We start from the raw sequence: 21,229 nt of genomic DNA, 5'->3' as shown, positions 1-21,229 counted from the left end.
ATAACAATAATATTAATAATAATAATAATAATAATAATAATAACAAAACAATAATAATAATAATAATAACAACAATAATAACAATAATAATAATAATAACAATAATATTAATAATAATAACAACAAAACAATAATAATAACAATAATAATAATAATAATAATAATAATAATAATAATAATAATAATAAACAAGAGTAGAATCACTATTTTTACAAACAGATGACTTGAAATCAAAGTAGGAGAAAAGTTTTTTGTTTTTTTTCAGATCTTCCCCCAGTTTTTCACACTTGCTTACGTAATGTCTGATCCAGCCCATTGACTTAACACTCACACAAGCTGAGACATACAGACGTTTTTCATCTGTTCACTCAGCCCTCCCCCTTTTCCTCCCTCCCTCCTTTCTGTCTTCCTTGCATCCTTTGCAGGAGAGCTGGAGATTTAGTATTAGAATGTATTTCGGCAACAGGCTACTAGCTGTCTCCCAGTGGATCACCCTATTTTTAAAATGCACCCTCCTGGTCTCCATCACAGATTTGCACCTTGTCAGTGCCAACACAGGTAAGAGGGACTCTGTGATGCTAACTGCTCGCATAACTTTGCTGCTCATTGTTCGTGTGTGGAAGTTTACGGGCTGTCTGTGCTGTTCAGTTTGGGAATGTGCTGTGCAAGGGGTTGATGATTTTACACCATTTCTTCTGAGTGAAAACTGCTGACTGGATGTTGGCTAGTGAGGGGAGCACTGGGGGTGAGGTGGCCTAGCAGGGGAGAGGAGGAATAAGAAAGGAGAGAAGAAAAAACTGCAGGATTGAGTAAAAACAGATGTGAATTGGACAGTTCCTTCTTACAATGGGGGAGGTGTTGGTAAAACTTGTTCCCTTGTAAAAAAAAATTTAGGTGGGTACTACAAAAAGTTTACATTTTAAAACATTTACATGATACAGTATCATGAGGACACTTAAGACTTCAAACCTATTTCTTACCATTGTCACTGTTTCTTTGCATATTTAGAGATGTTTGGTTCTCCTTTTTGTGCTGACCTACATGAAGTAGGCAGAGAGTTTGTATATTTGTCCCCTGTGTGGTTACAGTTAGACCATCCTATGTAAGAGGCTGTGCCCAGCTCTCACCGGCCATGTCATCAGCTTAAGCCAGCGTATTCAGCAGTGAGGAGCCTCATTACGTGCCGGCTTTGCATTCATGACATGACACTTCACTTTCCCCCTATGCCCTGTCTTGTGGAAGGGATTCTCTTCTTCAAAAGTAGCTATTCAGGGTAATGATTATTATATACAAGTTTTCTAGGAGAACATATATGTGGTTTGGCGAGTATATGAGGCAAAAGCTTTGGTGATAACACAAGATGTTAAACATATATGTCATTTTAATTGCACAATATAATTATGTTGCTGCATATTCTTACCTATTGGCATACTGCATGCACTACACCATCAATAAGGAGAGATATTGCTGATCTATGTGAATTATTATCAAACTACAATCTATCATAAAATTCAAGCTGATTTTAGGCAAAACTGTAGAAAGGTCAACTAAAAAGATTTGCAAAACTGTCTTCTATAATGAAAAGATCACTTGGGGGGGGGTATTCATGAGAGCTCGAAGAGAGATAAAATTGTGATAGATAAAGGGCTATATTTATGAAGATCTGCGTTGTAAAATTGTTACTTATCGCTATAGATCGCATCACTTCAATTCAATCAATAGTTAGGATAAGTAGCAATTCATGTACACTTACCTGTTTCCTGAAGCGAAGCGGTAAATCCAGGTACTATGATCCGGTCTTTTCTTCTTCTTCTCTGCATCTTAGGGGTCTTCATTCTTCTGCGCATGTGCCGTTGTCTGTGCGGGTCATCATGACTCATTACGGCTGCGGCAGGGGAAGGTACGGGGGGCAGTGGGCAGTTAGGATGGAGGTGACCCGCCATATGCATATGCTGGGTCACCTTACTTAGCGGCTGCAGGGGAAGGAACAGGAGGGGGCGCGGGGGCCGTGGGCAGTCTGGATGGAGGTGACCCAGCCAATGCATATGCCGGGTCACCTTAGAGGCTGTAGGGGAAGGAAAAGGTGGGGGGCATGGACAGTCTTGATGGAGGACCCTGCATATGCATATGCCGGGTCGCCATACAATAGCGAGGGAGGCATTGGGTCAGCGCAGCGGGGGCAGCCGCCAGCCAGCACTGCAGGAGGTGACCCGGGATATGCATATACCCTGGGCACCTCTGATTCGCTGCTGGCAGAAAAGGAGGCAGGGACAATAGGGAGAAGGCAGGAAGACAGAGTTCTGCGCTGCTCATCTCCCCTAACAGCACTGCTAACGCCATCCTGAGATGGAGAATGCGGTGCTAGCAGAGGAACGGAAAGCTGAGCTTTCCGTTCCTTTATGAATCACACTCACCACTCACCATACAAATGTAGTATGGTGATGCGACACATACAGGCAGGGCCGGATTAAGGTCTGTGTGGGCCCCTGGGCAATAAACATGTGACAAACTGAGTATGCGCAATGGTGACCTCAGTAGTGTCAGTGCCCACAGTAGTGGTGCCCTTTATGCAGTGCACCCAGTAGTAGTGCCCCCAGGAGTGGTGGCCCTTATGCAATTCCCCCATTAGTAGTGCCCCCAATAGTCATGCCCCCAGTAGTCATGCCCCGTGTGGTAGTGGCCCCAATAGTAATGCCCCCTGTATAAATACTCCCAGTAGTAATTCCACTGTAGTTGTGACCCCAATAGTAATGTCTCCCAGTAGTCATGCCCCCTGTGTGTGCCCAATAATAATGTCCCTTGTATAAATGCCCTCAGTAGTAATTCCCCTGTGCCCCCAGTAGACATGCCCCCAGTGGTAGTGGCCCCTGTAGTAGTACCCTCTGTATAAATGCCCCCAGTAGTAATGCCCCTGTATTAGTGCCCCAGTAGTAACGCCCCGCCTTCAAGTAGAAGAGCCCCCAATAGTAATGCCCCCTGAGTAATGCCCCCAGAAGTGGTGCCCCCAATAGTAATGCCCCCTGAGTAATGTCCCTAGTAGCAATGCCCCCCCTAATAATGCCCCCCCCTAGTAATTCCCCCCCCCCCGAGTAATGCCCCCCGTGTAATGCCCCCAGGAGTAATGCCCCCAGTACAAAAGCCTCTTGCACCAAAAAAAAAGAAGCTAATACTTACCTTAAGTGCCGCTGCCATCCACGTCCAGTCCGCTCGGCTGCTCCTCTGCACCATGGGAGAGACGTCATGACGTCTCTCCCATAGACTTCCATAGTGCACTGCGTGAGCCGGAGCTCACGGGTGAGCTCCAGTCTCCGGCTGCCGCTGCGGGGAGGGAGCTGGGCGCCCGCTGGTTACAATCAGCGGGCGTCTGGCAAATGGTGCCTCCTTGCGGCGCCGGGGTTAGGTTAGCCGGAGGAGGCGGATCTGGTTCCATCTCCTCCGGTTCACTTTAACCCCCGATGGGTGTGGGGGCCCAGGGACGATCGCCCCTGTCGTCGTCCCCCCCGTTAATCCGGCCCTGCATACAGGAGCAGTAATAAGCGGTATCCTGCTCTATGAATAGCACAAAGCAGAGAAGTGCCCTGTTTTTAGCTAAACAGGACACTTCAACGCTTCATGAATAGACCCCAAAGTACCAACCAATCTGCTAAACTGTCATCTTACAGGCTGTGTTTGAAAAATTACAATTACGAGCAGATTGGTTAGTGTTTTATCTCTAACAATTTTATCTCTCACCAAGCTTTCATGAATACCCCCCCATATACCTCTTTTTTACCAAAGTTCCGGGTTTGACCTGGGGGTTGGAACAGGGTTCCAATCCGGATCAGACCCGGAACTTACCCTTTTCATACTGTGGCGCTGACCCAGGATATTCCCAAGTTGGCGCCGTTCACACTGGAGCCAGGTCTGCAGTGACCCGGCTCTTCCAGGGGTTGCTGTGGACGCTTGGAGATGATGTAATTTCCAAGCGCCACTGAAGCCGGGCCAATCATGACCCGGATCGCGCTGTTTACACTGCAGGGTGCCACCTGAGTTGGATCCCCGGGTCCCTGGACCTGGGTGGATTAATTTACACAGACAAAAATCCCCGGGTTGATGCGCATCAAGAGGGGTATAAGGTCGGTGTAAGAGGGGTATAATTTACAATGCAGCCTGAGCCTATGAGAAGCTGACATACCACGGTCACTCATCTCTACTTAAAGTTATCTACATCTGTGCTGATTCTTAGAAGAACGCTGCTTTGACTGCTTAAGTGTTTTTTTTTGCCATAGTTTGATCTTTGACCTTATGATAATGCTAGTATAAGCTCTTCCCCTGGTGTAAAGCGTGTGTCTGAATGCGCAAGGGCTGGGACACCCACTTTGTATGTCAGTAGTCGTAACCATCGTAAGCACCATTGGAACCTGTACCAGCTCGATGCAACTGTAGGTGCAGTATCTCCGTCACAGTATGGCCTCCAGTGTACGCATAAGCGTCTGAGTTTACAACCACACCTGTGACATGCCCGGGCCGCAACACTACCATAACACCCATCAGACGGAACATCTTTGTGCATCTGTTTAGCCACTTAGTTACAGCCCAGGAACGCCCATTACATTCCAGAGTCCATGCGACTCAATCGGCCCTGTGACTCTGTACACAGCCACCACGGGACACATGCACCTTGCAACGTTTTAGAAATTTAGACACATGCACGTTAATAAAAAGTAGCTAATTTATGTGACCATTGCCATTGCGTAGGACTCAGAATCAGCCTAATTGCCCTCAGTAGAATATTAAACGAATATGTGTAGATTATTCCTGTTATTGACATTTAGATTTTAAAAGCTCCATTTCCGGGATACGTTCAGTATCCAGGAACAGGGGATGCCAGCGCACAGAATTCTTCTTCTTATTATTATTATTACCAGTTATTTATATAGCGCACACATATTCCGCAGCGCTTTACAGAGAATATTTGGCCGTTCACATCAGTCCCTGCCCCAGTGGAGCTTACAATCTATGTTCACTATTACATGCACACACACATACACACTGGGGTTAATTGTGTTGGGAGCCAATTAACCGACCAGTATATTTTTGGAGTGTGGGAGGAAACCGAAGTACCCGGAGGAAACCCACACAAGTACAGGGAGAATATACAAACTCCACACAGGGCCATGGTGGGAATCGAACCCATGACCTCAGTGCTGTGAGGCAATACCAACACTTGTCAGAATGCCGACACCTGCATCCCGAAGGTACGTAGCAGGGTTGGGGGAAGGGATAGGGTTAGGAGTTAAGGTTAGGCACTAGGGGGAGGATTAGGGTTAGGCACTAGGGGGGGAGGATGAGGTTTAAGGTGCGGGGAGGGGGAGGTTAGGTTTAGGCACTAGGGGGGAGGTTAAGTTCAGGCACCGGGGTGGGAGGGTTAGGGTAGGCTGAGGGGGAGCGTCCTAACCCTGTCGGCATGCCAGCATCGGGATTCTGAATGCCAGGATCCTGAGCACCGCCATTCCCATACTCATCCCCTGTTTACAACATTACATATGCATAGGGTTAAAATATTGTTATAATTGTTTATTTGTAATGTATCACATTATTGATAATTAATTTTTGGAGCTCTGAGGGTAGGAATGGGTTCCATTTATAAAAGGGACATAAGCCAGAGATGAAGCGAAAACTCCTGTTCGCAGAATTTAGGGCTTCTCCTTATTTATGAAAGCCCCACTCCCCGTCACTGGGGTCCTATTAACATCAATGGTACATGCTGTCACCGTCCTACAATTGCTAACACCACAATAAAGAAAAAATATATTTTTTTCTTACTTATTTTTTTTAAATAACTTTTAACTTTTTTTTTTTTTCATCTGGAACTGGAAGCCCAAGTCCAGGCTGTACAGTTCCAGTGTGGATGCTGGAGCCAAGAAGCCTGCACCAGCGTGTGCTTGTCAGTAAATGAATATGCCACTTGCACAGGGAAGAGGTTCAATTCAACGTGATCCCAGGAAAATTGTGATATACTGTACAGTCTACCATTAATGTCTGATATATGCACAGCGATGTTTGGCAGCACATCGCATTGAATTCAATTAACCCCATTGACTGTAAACTCCTCTGAGGAGGGACTGATGTGAATGACTAAAAGTGAATGCTGTACAAAATAAGTATTAATAACTAAAACCGCCCAGTGTTGTTATATTGTTTTTTGTTTAGTTTTTTTTAATAAATTGCTGTGGTGAGCAGAAATAGAAAATGTCCATTTAAGATGGGCTTGATAAATAGACCCCTGATGTGTGGGTGTAGTTTACAGTCACCATCTCAGCTATTGCTGAGCCCATCTCATTTCTGAAACTTTGTCACCTTCGCCCCATCTGGGAAAGACAGCCCACTTCACCCCTACCTTCTCTTACACACTGGAGCTATAAAATTCCATATGACTGAGAGAGAGGCAGCACATGTACTGAAACGCTGTCTCTGGTAGTAAACATCAAGAAGAGGAATGTATCATTACCCAGTCCTCACTACACTGAATGCTACAAGAGAGACGTCTTTGACCTAAAGAACGTATAGTCTATTTGATCATGATTCATGCCAAATACACATACAGTAGGAAAGTTAAACGCTCTAATAAATTAAAGAACTTAAATGTACAGTAGGTGCATTGGTTATTGAATGTTTGCACTTCCAACAGAAATGTGGATGTTACATCAAACAATTTGGTGACAGATTGAAGCACATTAAAAGGGAGGGGAATCCAGTGCTAAGCAATAAATGTAAGAGAGCAGTGGATAGTGAAGAAAGGAAGCATGCATATTGTTAATGGTGGCTTTAGTTGGAAAAATAAAACATTCATATAAAAAATATAAAAACATAATTTAAAAATATTTAATGTCACAAATTCCCTGTACCAATAGAACCTTCCATTAATATGACCCTACTCCTGCTCCATCTACTACTAATCTCGCCTGTCACTTACCACCCTGGTCACTATCACATCTGCTGTCTCCTTCAAAAGCAGCATATTTATCTCTTAAAATACTCTGTGCTGCTGTGAACAATCTGATGATCTGATTTTTTACAGGTTGTTCCTTTTCTGCCTACTTAAAAACTGGGCACACATGGACAAGAAGGAGATGAAGAATATAATATAAAGCCTGTGAAAAGGATAGGGAGGGGGAGTGTAAAGTAACAATTACACATAGTTAATTTAAGAATGAAATTGGGACAGGTTTGGTATATTTTGTAAACATTCATAGTGTTGGTATTGTCGTAATGTCAACATGAAGTATGTCGGCACTGACCAAAGCGCCATTCATCATGTCAGCCCTAATGAAATGTCAACATGATTAGAATGTCGACAAAGCGTACCTGGTGGTCCAGTGGTGACTTATCTAGTGCGGTGGCTCCAGCTGTGTCATCTGGTGGTCAGCTGACAATGACTTCAGGCTGAACCGATAGCTGTGAGTATTGTTAACCCCTAACCCTAACCCTCCCCCTAATGCCTAACCATAATCCTCCTCTCTTATAGCCTAACTCACTCTCTGGTCCCACAGTCTAACCATAACTCCCTGGTCCGTACCAATTGTTGACATTTCGCATGTCGATATTGTGAACAGGTCGACAGATGTGGACATGGGGCCTGATTCAGAGCCGGACGCTATTTGCACTCGTTCGTTCCGAAAAAAGGGGTGGCTATTCAAATGAACCGTTCGCTCTTTGCGGTCTGTTCACGCCTCTATGTCTGAACAAGCGAACAAAACTTGCGGTCGTTTTTTGGGAAACTACGCCCCCTGGCCGCTCGCATCCTACGTCATGTCCGCTATTTATTAGATTAATCGAGTACATCGACCAGCGTATGAACTGCTCGCTATTCTTGTGGTTGGTTTTTCCTACCGCAATCATGCGAGCAGTTCTGACTATAAAATAACCCAGTGACGTGGTCAATGACGCTGCTGTATTAATTATGTACACCCATAAAACGCCCGTTTTGACCTTTAAAGCACGCCTGCGTTCGGATCTCCACTCCCAGTTTTCAAGCACCTTCCCCTGTTACCACCCACAAACGCCCCGTCATGTCACTCAAAATAGCAGGCATTCGCTATTTAGCGAACAAACGATTTTCGGCCGCACTGACTGGTTCGCGCATGCGTATTACGATCCGTACGCATGCGCTGTTGTGCAAACATCGCTCGGAACGAATGAGCGGCCGCTTACGAGCGGCTCTGAATCAGGCCCATGGTCAATGTCAACATAATAACTGTCAACATTGTGTGGTGTCGACATTATGATGGTTAATATTGTAAACATCGACATGATGACCGAATCCCAATTTTTTATTATTATTTTTATTTTTTACATTTTAGATAAGCCTGAAGGAGAACTTTCTGTCAAACTTTTCCAATTTAACATTTTGTTTGTAATACCTTAAAAATGCCTCTTCGTATTTAGATCTAATCATTTTGTTTAGAAACCCCTTCACTTATATGGTAAATTGGTGAGAGTTGTGAGTGGGGTGACAGCCCTCCTAACAGATTACATAATTTAAACATTACAGTGTAGAACAGCTGGTGATACTGTCCTGATTCAGTGACAGTTGTTTACATGGCTCTGACTGGAGTCGGATGTCTTGTATTTGTAAAATAAGAGTGGATACAAATTTTTATGCTTTATTATTTTTTAAGTAAATGAGGTAAAGCGTAAAAATATTCTGTCTAGGAATGTATGCGATGCCTGACTGTGGTGTCTTTCTCATGCATACAGGGGAAATGTACCAAGAGAGTGGAGAATTAGACAAATGGAGAAATTGCCTATAGCAACTAATCGGATACTACCTATCATTTTATAGAATGTACTTGATAAATGCTAACTAGAGGCTGATTGGCTATAATGAGAAACTTCACCACTTGTCCACTTTTCCTTTAGAAGGTTTATTACAGTACATTTCCCCCTATAGCTGGTAAGGTAATACATACACAATAGAGAATTTAAAGAAATGTAATTGACCTGGACTTGCAGGCATCAGCGAGATTCCGTGTACCCGATGTTTTAAAGTGGCAATCATTTAAAAGGCAAAACTGGTTTTGCCTTTTAAAAAATTGCCACTTTAAAACATCGGGCAAATTCACCGGAATCTCACCAATGACTGCAAGTCCAGGCCTATTACATTTCCCCTTGTCTCCACCAGGCAGTGAAGGCAACATGTTATATGTGCTGAACCAGCATTCATGAGAATGTACCGATTAATTAGCAAGAAACCTGAATTGGTAGCTGCATCTTCATGAATATTGATTTAGTCAAGAAAATACCTGTGTTACTAATGTCTTTTATTTTCTCTAGTGTGATCATTTATCCCTCTATTTTCCATTTATATTATTTTAGTCCATTTAAATAATCGTGTTTTGCAAAATAAAATCTTCCTTCTGCACTTCAGGATAAAACTAGGGGCCTGATTCAGAGCCGCTCGTAAGCGGCCGCTCGTTCGCTCCGAGCGATGTTAGCCCAACTGCGCATGCGTACGGATCGTTATACGCATGCGCTAACCAGTCAGTGCGGCCGAAATTCATGTGCTCGCAAAATAGCGAATGCCTGCTATTTTGAGTGACAGAAAGAGGCGTATGTGGGTGGTAACAGGGGAAGGTGCTTGAAAATGGGGAGTGGAAATCAGAACGCAGGCGTGCTTAAAGGTCAAAATGGACGTTTTATGGGTGTGCATATTTAAAACAGCAGCGTCATTGACCACGTCACTGGGTTATTTTATAGTCAGAACTGCTCGCAAAATTGTGGTAGCAAACACCAACCCCAAGAATAGCGAGCAGTTCATACCCTTGTCGATGTACTCAATTAATCTAATAAATAGCGGACATGACGTAGGATGCGAGCGGCCAGGGGGCGTATTTTTCCAAAAAACGAACACAAGTTTTGTTCGCTCGTTCAGACATAGAGGCGTGAACAGACCGCAAACAGCGAACGGTTCATTTGAATAGCCACCCCTAGTTTTAGAATGAACGACCGCAAATAGCGAGTGGCTCTGAATCAGGCCCTAGGTGCAGTGTTAAGGGGGGTATCCACTTAGAGATTTTTATGAACGATTGAACTATAACGATCGTTTGATCGTTCAATCGTTTGCAAATCGGTCATAAATCATTTACAAATGTATTGCAAAAATGTCTAAAACGACCAGCGATGAGCCTGCCTGCTGGTCGTTTAGACGTCTATGATCTCTCCAACATGCTGGTCAACCTGATCGTCAGGTTCAGCATGTTTCCAGATGGTTGATGACCCTGCACTGAACGTCTGCTCGTTCAGTGTAGGCTCATCACACAACTGACAAACGACTGCACGATTACAATGTCGTAATCGTGCAGTCGTTTTCAGATCTGGTAGTGGATACCCCCCTTTAGCAAGGGATCACCCATCTTCTTTTGTATCACTGCCATTTTATACATGGTATTGGAGCACAATGGTAGGCATGTAACATCAAAGAGAATATGTTGGGATTTTTTACTTTTGCATTTTGTAAATGACCCTTTGGGGTAAATTTACTAAAGTGAGAGAGTGGAGATGTTGCCCATAGCAACCAATCAGATTCTACTTAACATTTAAGTAGCACCTTCTAGAAGATAATGGCTAGAATGTGATTGGTTGCTATAGGCAACATCTGCACTTCTAAAAACTCTCACTTTAGTAAATTTACCCCCAGGCACCTCATGCCACATGACATATTTAGGCTAGGTGTATGAAGACACATCTGTATCCTCTGTTAACCAGAGTACCGTTCAATACTGCCATCAAGGCCGCAGAGAGCAGCGGCTGGCCCAGGTACAGAGGGGGTCGTGGCCTAATCATGGGAGGCGTGGCCACGCCCCCTCGAGCAAAAAAAATTTGCAGCGTCGCAAAGCGGTGCTGCGCGCCGGGGAGGGCAGCGCTGTAAGCCCCTCAGCCCGGCGCAACGCCAGGGGGGGGCGCGATTAGTGTAATCGCTCCCCCCCCACAGGCAAAGGAGATTGCTGTGGCTGCTGCTCAGCAGCCACGAGCAGTCTCCCACTGCAGCTCAGCACACGCTGTGTGCTGGGCTGCTGAGAGAGAAGGGAGGGGGGAGCGGCGCCTGGACCCTGGCCCCTGCCGGGCCCCTCTGGAAGCCTGGGCCCGGGTAATCTTTACCCTCGACCCCCCCTCTCGGTGCCCGTGTCTGCCATCCCATAGTCTTCTATGGGAATGGCAAACTTGTGCAGTATGTCAGCTAGGTCTCTTGTCATGTGAAAGTAACGTGTTAGCAGAAAATGTATACATTAGTAGCAATAAACCATTAATGGTTTACACCATCGATGGCCATCCTATGTCCCCACACCCCCTACCTAACCGTCCGGCTGTCAAAGGCTGCAGCCGTTAGTGCAGACCCTGACCTCCCGCCGGCCCCAGTCTGCAACGGCTACAAGGGGAAAGGACGGCCAGGCAGAGGAGGCTGTAGACCTACTATGTTCTCCCCGCCGTAATGCTGCTGCTGCTGCCGGGCAGCGTCTCCCCTCTGTGTGTTCCCTGGTGGCACTTGTAAGTGCTTCTTTATTTAACTGTGTACAGTAAATAAATAGTTAATTGAAGAAGCACTTACAAGTGCCACCGGTGAATAGAGGGGTGACGCTGCCTGGCAGCAGCAGCAGCATGCACTAGCGGGGTGAACACACAGCCGGAGACGGAGGAGGGAGCCTGAGAAGGGACCAGGGAGCGACAGAGGGTGCCGGATGAAGACCTGCTCAGGCTAAAAGCAGGTAAGTTAAGTATTTCCCGTTGCTACAGCCTTATGGGGGCTGTATGCCATCTGAAGATGGCGTACAGCAACACCATCAAATTCCGAAAATACATAGCTTTCGGAATGTGATGAATAGCCTAAATTCTACATCCCCATACTACAGTATGGGAAGTGTGTGGAAATTAACGCAGATGCACTTAAGCAGGAGATATTAGTTATATCTCCTGTGTTAAGTGTGTTAATGAATACCAGAAAACGGTAATTAAGGTAAAATGTCCTTCAAACCGTTAATTTAGTGTTAATGAATAGGCCCCTAAGTTTATTTTCTATTTAAAGTGAACTTTGCAATTTCATGACTGTCCTCTATATGTGGAAACCATTTGATTACATCACCCTTTTAGCTATATCCTAAATGTGGCATATCAGGAGCCCGTATTTGTACTGTGAGGTGAGGAATATGTCATTTCATATCACTGACTGCCTTTATCTGGTCTCTTTGGCTCCTGTGACTCACCAAACTTTCTTATCAATGACCCCAATGTCACTCTGTATGAAAACAAGTGACTCCCATCTCCCCCACTGGGATACCGTCCTCGTCCAAGTGACTCTTGGAATTTAGTTACTGTCTGGGTGACAGTAAGGGAAAGAGGTGAAGCAGGAGGGGAGAAGCAATGATGCTAGGGGTTGCCAGCGTCTTCCATGTGTATGCCTATTGATAAAATATTGTGTCTTTTTAGATATATAATTAGCACTCCTCAATATCAGACCTAATGGATGTAAATGCAGGTACCCTCCCGAGCAGCCATTCACTGAATGGCAGGCACAAATATAATTACTGCAGTGGAGGCACTCACTGCATAAATGAAGACACTTGCAACAAAGGTAGTTTACCAACTTTTCAATGCCAGATGCTTTTTTGTCAGGGTGCCCGTTTATATCCCCCCTCCTGGACCCGTTTATATCCCCCCTTATATATCCCGTCTTGTTTTGTATTATGCACCCTGACGAAAATGCATCTGGTATTGAAACGTTGGTAAACTACCTGTGTGCAAACATCTTAATTTCTGCAATGAGCGCTGCCACTGAAGTAATTGTGGGCCTGAACGCAGATTACCGATGTTTGGGACTCTGCGCAGGCACAGGACCCAATCTGCGAGTGTGCAGAATGGGTCCTGCTAACTCGCCCACAGACTGGCAGCAGACTGTCAGTGATTGACAGTCTGCTGCCGTTTGTGGGCGGGGAGGGGGCAGTGATGCCCTCTGTTTCCCGAAACGGGGGAGGAAAGTAACCAGGATCTCAGCTGACCGATGTTATGCAGATTATCCGATGCTGCATTGGAAAACGCAGCTCGGATAAGTAATGCACAGGAGGCATGATGTCCCCTGCTGCATTACCATATCTGCAAGGATCACAATTGCAAAGCTACCTGTGTGCAGAATCAGGCCCTGTGTGTGTGTATTTATAGCAGTGAAAGCGCAGAACAAAAATGCAGACAAGGGCCCTGATTCAGAGGCGCTCGCTATTTGTTTTTTTTTTGCACTGGCTTCCAGGCCGCTCGCTAAGCTGTGGGTGACCACCCACAGCTTTATCGGGCGGCCTGGCGATGGTCACGATTATCGGGCTTGCGACGAGACCCTTGTGGTAGGGTCTCGTATGGTCTCGTCCACTGCAAGCCCCAGGGAACTTCCTGCTCTAATAGATGGTGATGTCAGTATTGCCGCCCACAACCGGCAGGCGTTCCTTCAGCAACGCCTCCATTTGTCCAGCCACCCCCCCTGCACGCCTACAAAACGGGACGAGCTGTCAATCACAATCGACAGCTGCCCCGTCTTGTAGTGAGTCCCGCAGCGAGTGAAAATTCACTCGCTACGGGGCTCGCGCACGCGCAGTGCGCCCGCCGCATGTGCGCACTACCCGGCCATCGACCTGCTTGGCAGCGCTGTGCGCTCGCGAGCGGGTTTGAATCAGGCCCAAAGTATCTTGTTACCTTTTTATCTAGATGAGTTTATGTTTACTTTGTCTTTTGGGTTCCTGTGAATACACTGCCTACTTTCCCATCTAGACCCGTACCCTTAATAAATGTAATGTTTACTAGATTATTTATGTACTGCTTGCATAGAGCTCATTAAATAATCTGTCCTTAGTTTTTTTGTGCAAAACTGCATGATAGAAATCTTGTTCAGCTGGCATATGTGTAGTATGGGATGTGACTAAGGGCCTGATTCAACAACGAATGCAGTTGCTAATATGCACGCCATTGGTTGATTAATGCGCATGCGTATGCATCGCAATGTGCGTGCGTGAGCCAGACGATGCGGTCAGAACTGCATACGCAGACGCTATGCAGACTCTTTACAGAGTGATTGACAGGAAGTGCCGTTTGTGGGTGGTGATGGGGGGGTCTGGTGATCGCAGGCGTGCCTGTGCGCTTCAACGCCGTTGCATGAGCATGCATAAATTATCCACTGTGTGGCCATAAGCAGCCATAGCACTGATAGCGTGCATGGCTGTTAGCAAATTCTGGGCTTGTGCAAGTGTGTGTAAGGGTCCAATGTTACTCGATTTTACCAATTGTTACGCTATGTTGCCCTAGTATACAGATGTGAGTAAGGGGAAGTGGGCATCCTTATGTCAGGATGCGATCACAATGTGAAGGCAAATATATAAATAACACCGATGATATTAACAACTGCGGTGCGTATGTATAAGCAGAATTGCAATCCGTAGTGAATCAGGCCCTAAGGTCACCATTGAATAGTTTTGAAAGGACTTTTGCCCAGCAACCACTGCATGCTAAAGTATACTTGCCTTTTCTCCCGGAGACTCACAAGTTTTCAGGTAGCCCCCCGCACCCCTGAAAGAGTAGGCACTTCTCCCTCTTCCAGCCCACTTTCTAATGAAATGGGCAGAATGGGGAGAAACTTACCGGAAATCTGCAGTCAGTCGGGGAAGGGGGGGCTTAATGGCGTGAATCTATGATAATCGTGTAATTTGGTCACACCCCCTATTCAAATGTGTGCGATTCACAGCATTTCGTCATAAGGGGGAATGGCCAATGACACGCATAGTCCAGCTATGCCCTCATCACTGCCCACATGAATCTCCTCTCCAGGCTTCTCCCGGAGAGGACATTTCAAAAATAGGTGAGTACGCCTTCAACTTAGCTCATTCTCCATAGCATCTTTTCCCACAAATACAGTCCATTATGTGACAAACGAGAAAAAAGCACATGCAGAACTACAACTACCGGATTTGGACGCTGTATCCACAAGAAATAATTTGTAACTGTGTAATATCACAATTAAACCAGCTGCTATGTTACACTTAGTGGAAGACTTTGTTTGAAGCAAGAAAGGCTTTTGCTGGGTACCCATTCCTGGCAAACAGCGGTAAACTAAGGGCCCCATTTAACAAGGAATCTAAATACCAGCGGCATATTTAGTTTAGAATCGCAGTGATACAAACAAATATGCCACTGGAATTCATCATTACTTATATGGCCAGTGAGGTCCAGCGACGTCCCCCTCCTCGGCATGGTCTTCTGCTCACCTGCTGGCAGCCTATCGCTGCCAACTACATGCTTCTATGTCATGCACATGTGCGACGGTTTAAGCCAGGGGGACCCGGCAGTGCCTGGAAGGCGTTGCTGAAAGATAGCGAGAGCGATGCAGTGACAAACAGCGGTAATCTTAAATATTGAAAACATGACATAACTCCTTTAGTGAGTGCTAATGGGGTTATGTATCGTTGTTAAATGGGGCCCTAAGCTTACAGCTGTCACTAATTACAGTACATATATTATAACCCCTTTAGGCTGAATGGTGTAATTGGTGCTTTGATGACATGAAACCATAGATGGGCATCTCTACTGTGGGAGCTGAGTCAATCAGGGAAGGAGGTGCAGGACTGAATGGCACAACTGTGGGCAGGAATATGCGGAGGGACAATCAGGGAAGGGGGCATCACAGGAGGCAGAGCAGAGCTCTGTTCCCCCTGCGCCGGAAAGAAAATCAAAACCATTTTGGTGCCATCTCTGCCATACGAGGCAAACCACCGACAGTTGCTGACCACCAGTGGTCATCCCTAATGTACTGGAGCTCCAGATAATCATAAATAACACTGGGAGATATTGGGGCTGATTCTGATTTGGATGCAGCCGTGTTCGTGTCTGCTGGCGGTTACTGTCTGTGACTTTAAGCAAATGCTGCTACAACGCCTTTCCCAGGTGTACATCTGTGCGTCTGAATGTGCAAGGACTGTGATGTACATTATCAGTGTCCGTAGATACCCGTCCGAGAATGGCCACCAATATGAGCGGTTTAGTGTCTCTGTACACAACTGCTTACAGCGACACGCCCATAAGACCGCCTCTATACACCGTAAGGCTACCACCCAGGAACGCCCAATAAATTTTCAAGACATTTCTGAGACCATGCGTCTCCTGTGTACCTCGATCGCAACTCAGACTGTGCACACACTATCAGGACCCATGCGCAGTGCGTTCAACTCAGACTGTGCACAGCTATCAGAACCCATGCGCAGTGCGTTCAACTCAGACTGTGCTCAGCTATCAGAACCCATGCGCAGTGCGTTCAACTCAGACTGTGCTCAGCTATCAGAACCCATGCGCAGTGCGTGCAACTCAGACTGTGCTCAGCTATCAGAACCCATGCGCAGTGCGTGCAACTCAGACTGTGCTCAGCTATCAGAACCCATGCGCAGTGCGTTCAACTCAGACTGTGCTCAGCTATCAGAACCCATGCGCAGTGCGTTCAACTCAGACTGTGCACAGCTATCAGAACCCATGCGCAGTGCGTTCAACTCAGACTGTGCACAGCTATCAGAACCCATGCGCAGTGCGTTCAACTCAGACTGTGCTCAGCTATCAGAACCCATGCGCAGTGCGTTCAACTCAGACTGTGCTCAGCTATCAGAACCCATGCGCAGTGCGTGCAACTCAGACTGTGCTCAGCTATCAGAACCCATGCGCAGTGCGTGCAACTCAGACTGTGCTCAGCTATCAGAACCCATGCGCAGTGCGTGCAACTCAGACTGTGCTCAGCTATCAGAACCCATGTGCAGTGCGTGCAACTCAGACTGTGCTCAGCTATCAGAACCCATGCGCAGTGCGTGCAACTCAGACTGTGCTCAGCTATCAGAACCCATGCGCAGTGCGTGCAACTCAGACTGTGCACACGCTATCAGGACCAATGCGCAGTGCGTGCAACTCAGACTGCGCTCAGCTATTAGGACCCATGTGCAGTGCATGCAACTCAGACTGTGCACACACTATCAGGACCCACGCACAGTGCGTGCAACTCAGAATCAGTACTGATTAATGCAGGTTTGTAGTAAGCGTAATATCCTGTGATGTTGTGCACTTGTGTAGTTTTGGTGCTTTCAGTTTCAGTTACATAGTACTTACCCTTTATTGCCTATTGCAGTATTTCTCTGATCCAGTTCCCGGAACACTCAAAACACTCTAACAGTGCATATTGGGTCTGATTCAGAGTAGTATGTGCAGCTCGATGGTTTACGTACAACTCCGATGGTGGCCGATCAGAATCTGTTCTGTGCATGTTGCGTTTAGTGTCTGCAAGATCGCCTGCAGTGCCCCCTAAGCTACAGCATGATTGACATGCTGCGGCCATTTGGGGGCGGGGCAACGACGATGTCACTGAGGTGTTTTGCCCCCATTTTGTAGGCGTGTTGAGGCCGGGGCCTGTGTCTTCCGACGCAGATTCCCTGGTCCCGGCAGATTCTGAGTAAGCTGAGAAGCACTGGCCTACTGGACAGTCCACGCATAAAAATTAAGACTTTCTTCCTTTATACAAGACTGACCTTGATGTTCACAATATTGGGAACAAATAAATATGACTATGATACAATGTAGAAAAATACTAATGTCTTTTTATACATTACTCCCAAGTGACTTTTGTGAGGACATTCTATCATAACTAACGTGTCTTTTTCACACATCTGTAAGTGCTCCCTCGCTGTATGGCCATGCTGTATTTCTTTTTTGTCCAATTTAGGGCTCTGTATATTAATGCCATTAACAGCTCCTTCTAATTCTATGTAAATCCTTTATGTAATACCTCTTTTACACCAAAAACCCCGGTCCGACCTGGGTTTTCAGAGATGGTTCTAACCCAGGTCAGACACCGTTTACACTGCACCATCGATCTGGGTTAATCTCAGGTCAGCCCTGTTCACACTGAACCTGGGTCTGCCCTGCTAAACTTGTGAGGTCATAAAAAGTGGGAGGTGACTGCTCCACAACCACCAATCAGCTCATTTTAGGCATGACCCAGTTAGGATAACTCGGGTTGCACTGTTTACACTGCACCATTACCCAGGTCCATCCTGGGTCAGACCCTGGTAGTTACCTGGGTTGGATTGCAGGGTCACTTGACCCGGGTTATTTATCAAGGACCCTTTTACACTGAGCTGCATCCCAGCGGTGTAAAAGGGGTATAAGCAAATAGTTTTTTAGGTATAGTGGCCCTTTATATGACACAAAATTGAAGTCTATTCCAAGACCTAAGCTAGGTACACGCTGGACGATGTGTACCGGGACGATCTGTCCGCCTGTCGGGCCGATATATCGTACCGCTGGTACACATTACAGCGATGTTATGAACGGTGGAACAACCACTTGTTCCATCCTTCATTAACATGAATGGTGCTGCTTGTGATATCATCAGGTTTGATGTGCAGCACATCAAACCTGACGACGTCGCATGCAACCACGGGAGCACGCATATTGTGCATACAGACTGCACGATATGCACATCGCTCCAGTGTGTACCTAACTCTAGTCAAAGGCTGAGTATGTATTATACATGTAAATTGTAGTTGTTTAGACTAATTGGAGTTGTGTACTTCAATCAATAGGTTGATCAAAGCTATAGCTAAATCTCCACCCATTGTTTACCCTGTTTATGCAGCGCTAAACCTGTTTGAATTACTTTGAATGCACAATGCAGAGAGTAGCTTGATGCTTAGTTTTCATGTTTCCCAATTTCAGTACTTAAATAATAAATAAAATAAATATATATATATGTATGTATATATTTTATATATATATATATATATATATATATATATCTTCAAATCATATGGAACTGCAATATTCACAGGTCCTTCTCAAAGATATGGGAAATGTGTGTATGTGTATATATATATATATATGTATACATATATATAAATATATATATATATATATTGTATATATATATATATATATATATATATATGGGAAACTGTCGGGAAGCCAATGGACGGAAGCTGGACCGCCAGCTTCCCAACTGTATAATTCCGGCATGGTTAAATGACAGGCGTCAATATCCCGACGCCTGTCATTTTCCCTACGCCGGGAGACCGACACCCGGCTTACCGATCAAAGGCACCCCCCCCAGGGGACTTAGGTTTAGGCGGCGGGGAAGGGGGGGTTAGGTTTAGGTACTTAGAGGGGGGATTAGAGTTAGGCACTTAGGGGGGAGGTTAGGGTTAGATACCCCTAAGGGGAGGGTTAGGGTTGGGGGGGGGAATTAGGTTAGTGAATACTTACCTTGGGACGATCAGGATTTTCATCCTTGTCTTTCTGCCGCTGTCGGTAAATCATACCGAATCCATATATATATATATGTTCATTTAAATGTTCAATTGAAGACATGATTGTAAATCAAGTTGTTCACACACTGAACTAGAAAATTAGCATGATAGGAAAAGTGGCAGCACCACTTTCCTACACAGTTATCTGCAAAACAGTCCTCATAAATGTCCCATAGTCTGATGCCCCGTCTCGTATCTGAGGCCTGAGGCTCTTGTTCTACTTTCAAAAGAGCGGAGTTGGTCGGACTGTCACTCAGTGCATCTGGCCGTGTGTACACACAATATGTCTGTGAATGACGTCTTTCACAGATATATTGCATCAGTATGCAGCACGGCAGATGCAATACATCTAGAAGATATGTCATTCACATCTGCTTATGTGTACACAAGACCGACTGATCAATCCATATGCTGGCCACCAGCGACAATTACATCACAGCTGGTTCCTGTGGCCACACATATTATGCGACCGTTTGGTAATTATGTATGCTTACCAAAATCAGTTGGTCATTCGGCTGTACCATTGGCCAAGTGTGTACCCAGCATTAGAAGAGGACTTCACTTTGCTCTGTTGAGAGCCTAGACCCGATACTAGAACAGCATCGTCAGGACCCTACCTATATTTGGCTATTGAAATGGGTATTGAACTGTTCTGCCCCTGAACGTGATATAGACTATTTGGTTTATTTAAAGGTGTGATCACTGAACTAGTGCTTGAAGTTGTTTTATTCTGTTTGTCTCAAGCTGGGTACACACCTCAGCAACCCAGAGGTGATGTCATGTATCGATATACTGCAATATACTGCGTCCTTGTATACACTGGATAATCTGCTGGACAACAACGCAATATATCTTTGCTTAATTTAACTACACTGCATCGTACATCTGATGGGACAATGCTCGATCGATAAATTGTGTGTACACACTACACAATGGTCATGCAGAGTGATCACAGGTACCATGATTGCAAAACAAACCATGTATTGTGTAACCAACTTTAGTTTGCCTATTGTTTACACTGAGTGGGGGCAGCTGTTTTCTGGTCTGAACCAACATTCATGAGAATCAAGCCTGTTTCCTCTGTGTGGGCATCGGTGCACTTTTGAGGCTGCATGATAAATATAAAACATGGCCTGAGTTGTATTAGAGCACTTTTTGTTCATTGTAAAACTTTTTTTTATAGTTTTCTATGTTTGAAATCACTCAATAAAGCCAATTTTTATATGACCCTGAAATATCTTACTAGTCGAACTGAAAGTGTTAACACGCTAACGTGATCTAATAGGCTGCCCTCATGTTTAGCAGTACATTGGGCTCTTGACCTCATTCTGCCTACTCCCTCACACCCTACCAAACACAGCCAAGGTTTTTACAAGCTCCCTAGTGGGTCAGCTCTGTGGTCACTCATGATATAATAGGATCTGTGTTCAGTATTTCTAGAGCTGGGTGTGTCTTTGTCCAAGGGACAGACTGTTTAAAACTCTCACTTTCTACCGCAGACACATCAGGGAAGAAACTCATTCATTTATTAGCCTCCAACAATTACTGCCACAGCCAGTTACCTTACCACAGAAAGTTCAGGGTTTATCTTTATACATAATGAAGGCAGGCATTTTGTGGGCCTCATTCAGTGATGTACGCTGTTCTGATGTTTACGCAGTTGAGCAATTCATGGTGAACTGCAGATGCATTGCAATGTGCATGTGCCAAGCCCCCTCTGCGATCCCACATATCTTCAAGGATATCAGTGTGATTGACAGCAAGACACCGATCGGGGGTGGAAACGGGAGTGGTTGGCAAAACACAGGCAGGTCGGTGCTGTGTTGAGGGTGGGTCGCAGCAGGCATCTGTGATCCCCTACATATGTAAGATGGCTCCAGCCTCTC

The 21,229-nt window shown here is 45.6% G+C and overlaps 1 protein-coding gene across 1 annotated transcript in view; it reads left to right on the top strand.

Annotated features, from left to right (window-relative positions):
- The first annotated feature begins 409 nt into the window (after positions 1–409).
- The window catches only part of MRC2 (mannose receptor C-type 2), an 84,508-nt gene continuing 63,688 nt past the window's right edge, over positions 410–21,229 (top strand). The window contains exon 1 of the mRNA XM_088470707.1: positions 410–558. Coding sequence (XP_088326833.1) covers positions 450–558 — 109 coding nt within the window. The 5' untranslated portion in view covers positions 410–449. The remainder of the gene's footprint in view (positions 559–21,229) is intronic.

This window comes from Taudactylus pleione, unplaced genomic scaffold (genome assembly GCF_031769625.1).
Source record: "Taudactylus pleione unplaced genomic scaffold, aTauple2 ptg000102l, whole genome shotgun sequence".
In the NCBI taxonomy this organism is placed as follows: Eukaryota; Metazoa; Chordata; class Amphibia; order Anura; family Myobatrachidae; genus Taudactylus; species Taudactylus pleione.
This window is presented reverse-complemented; position numbering and strand designations above follow the sequence as displayed.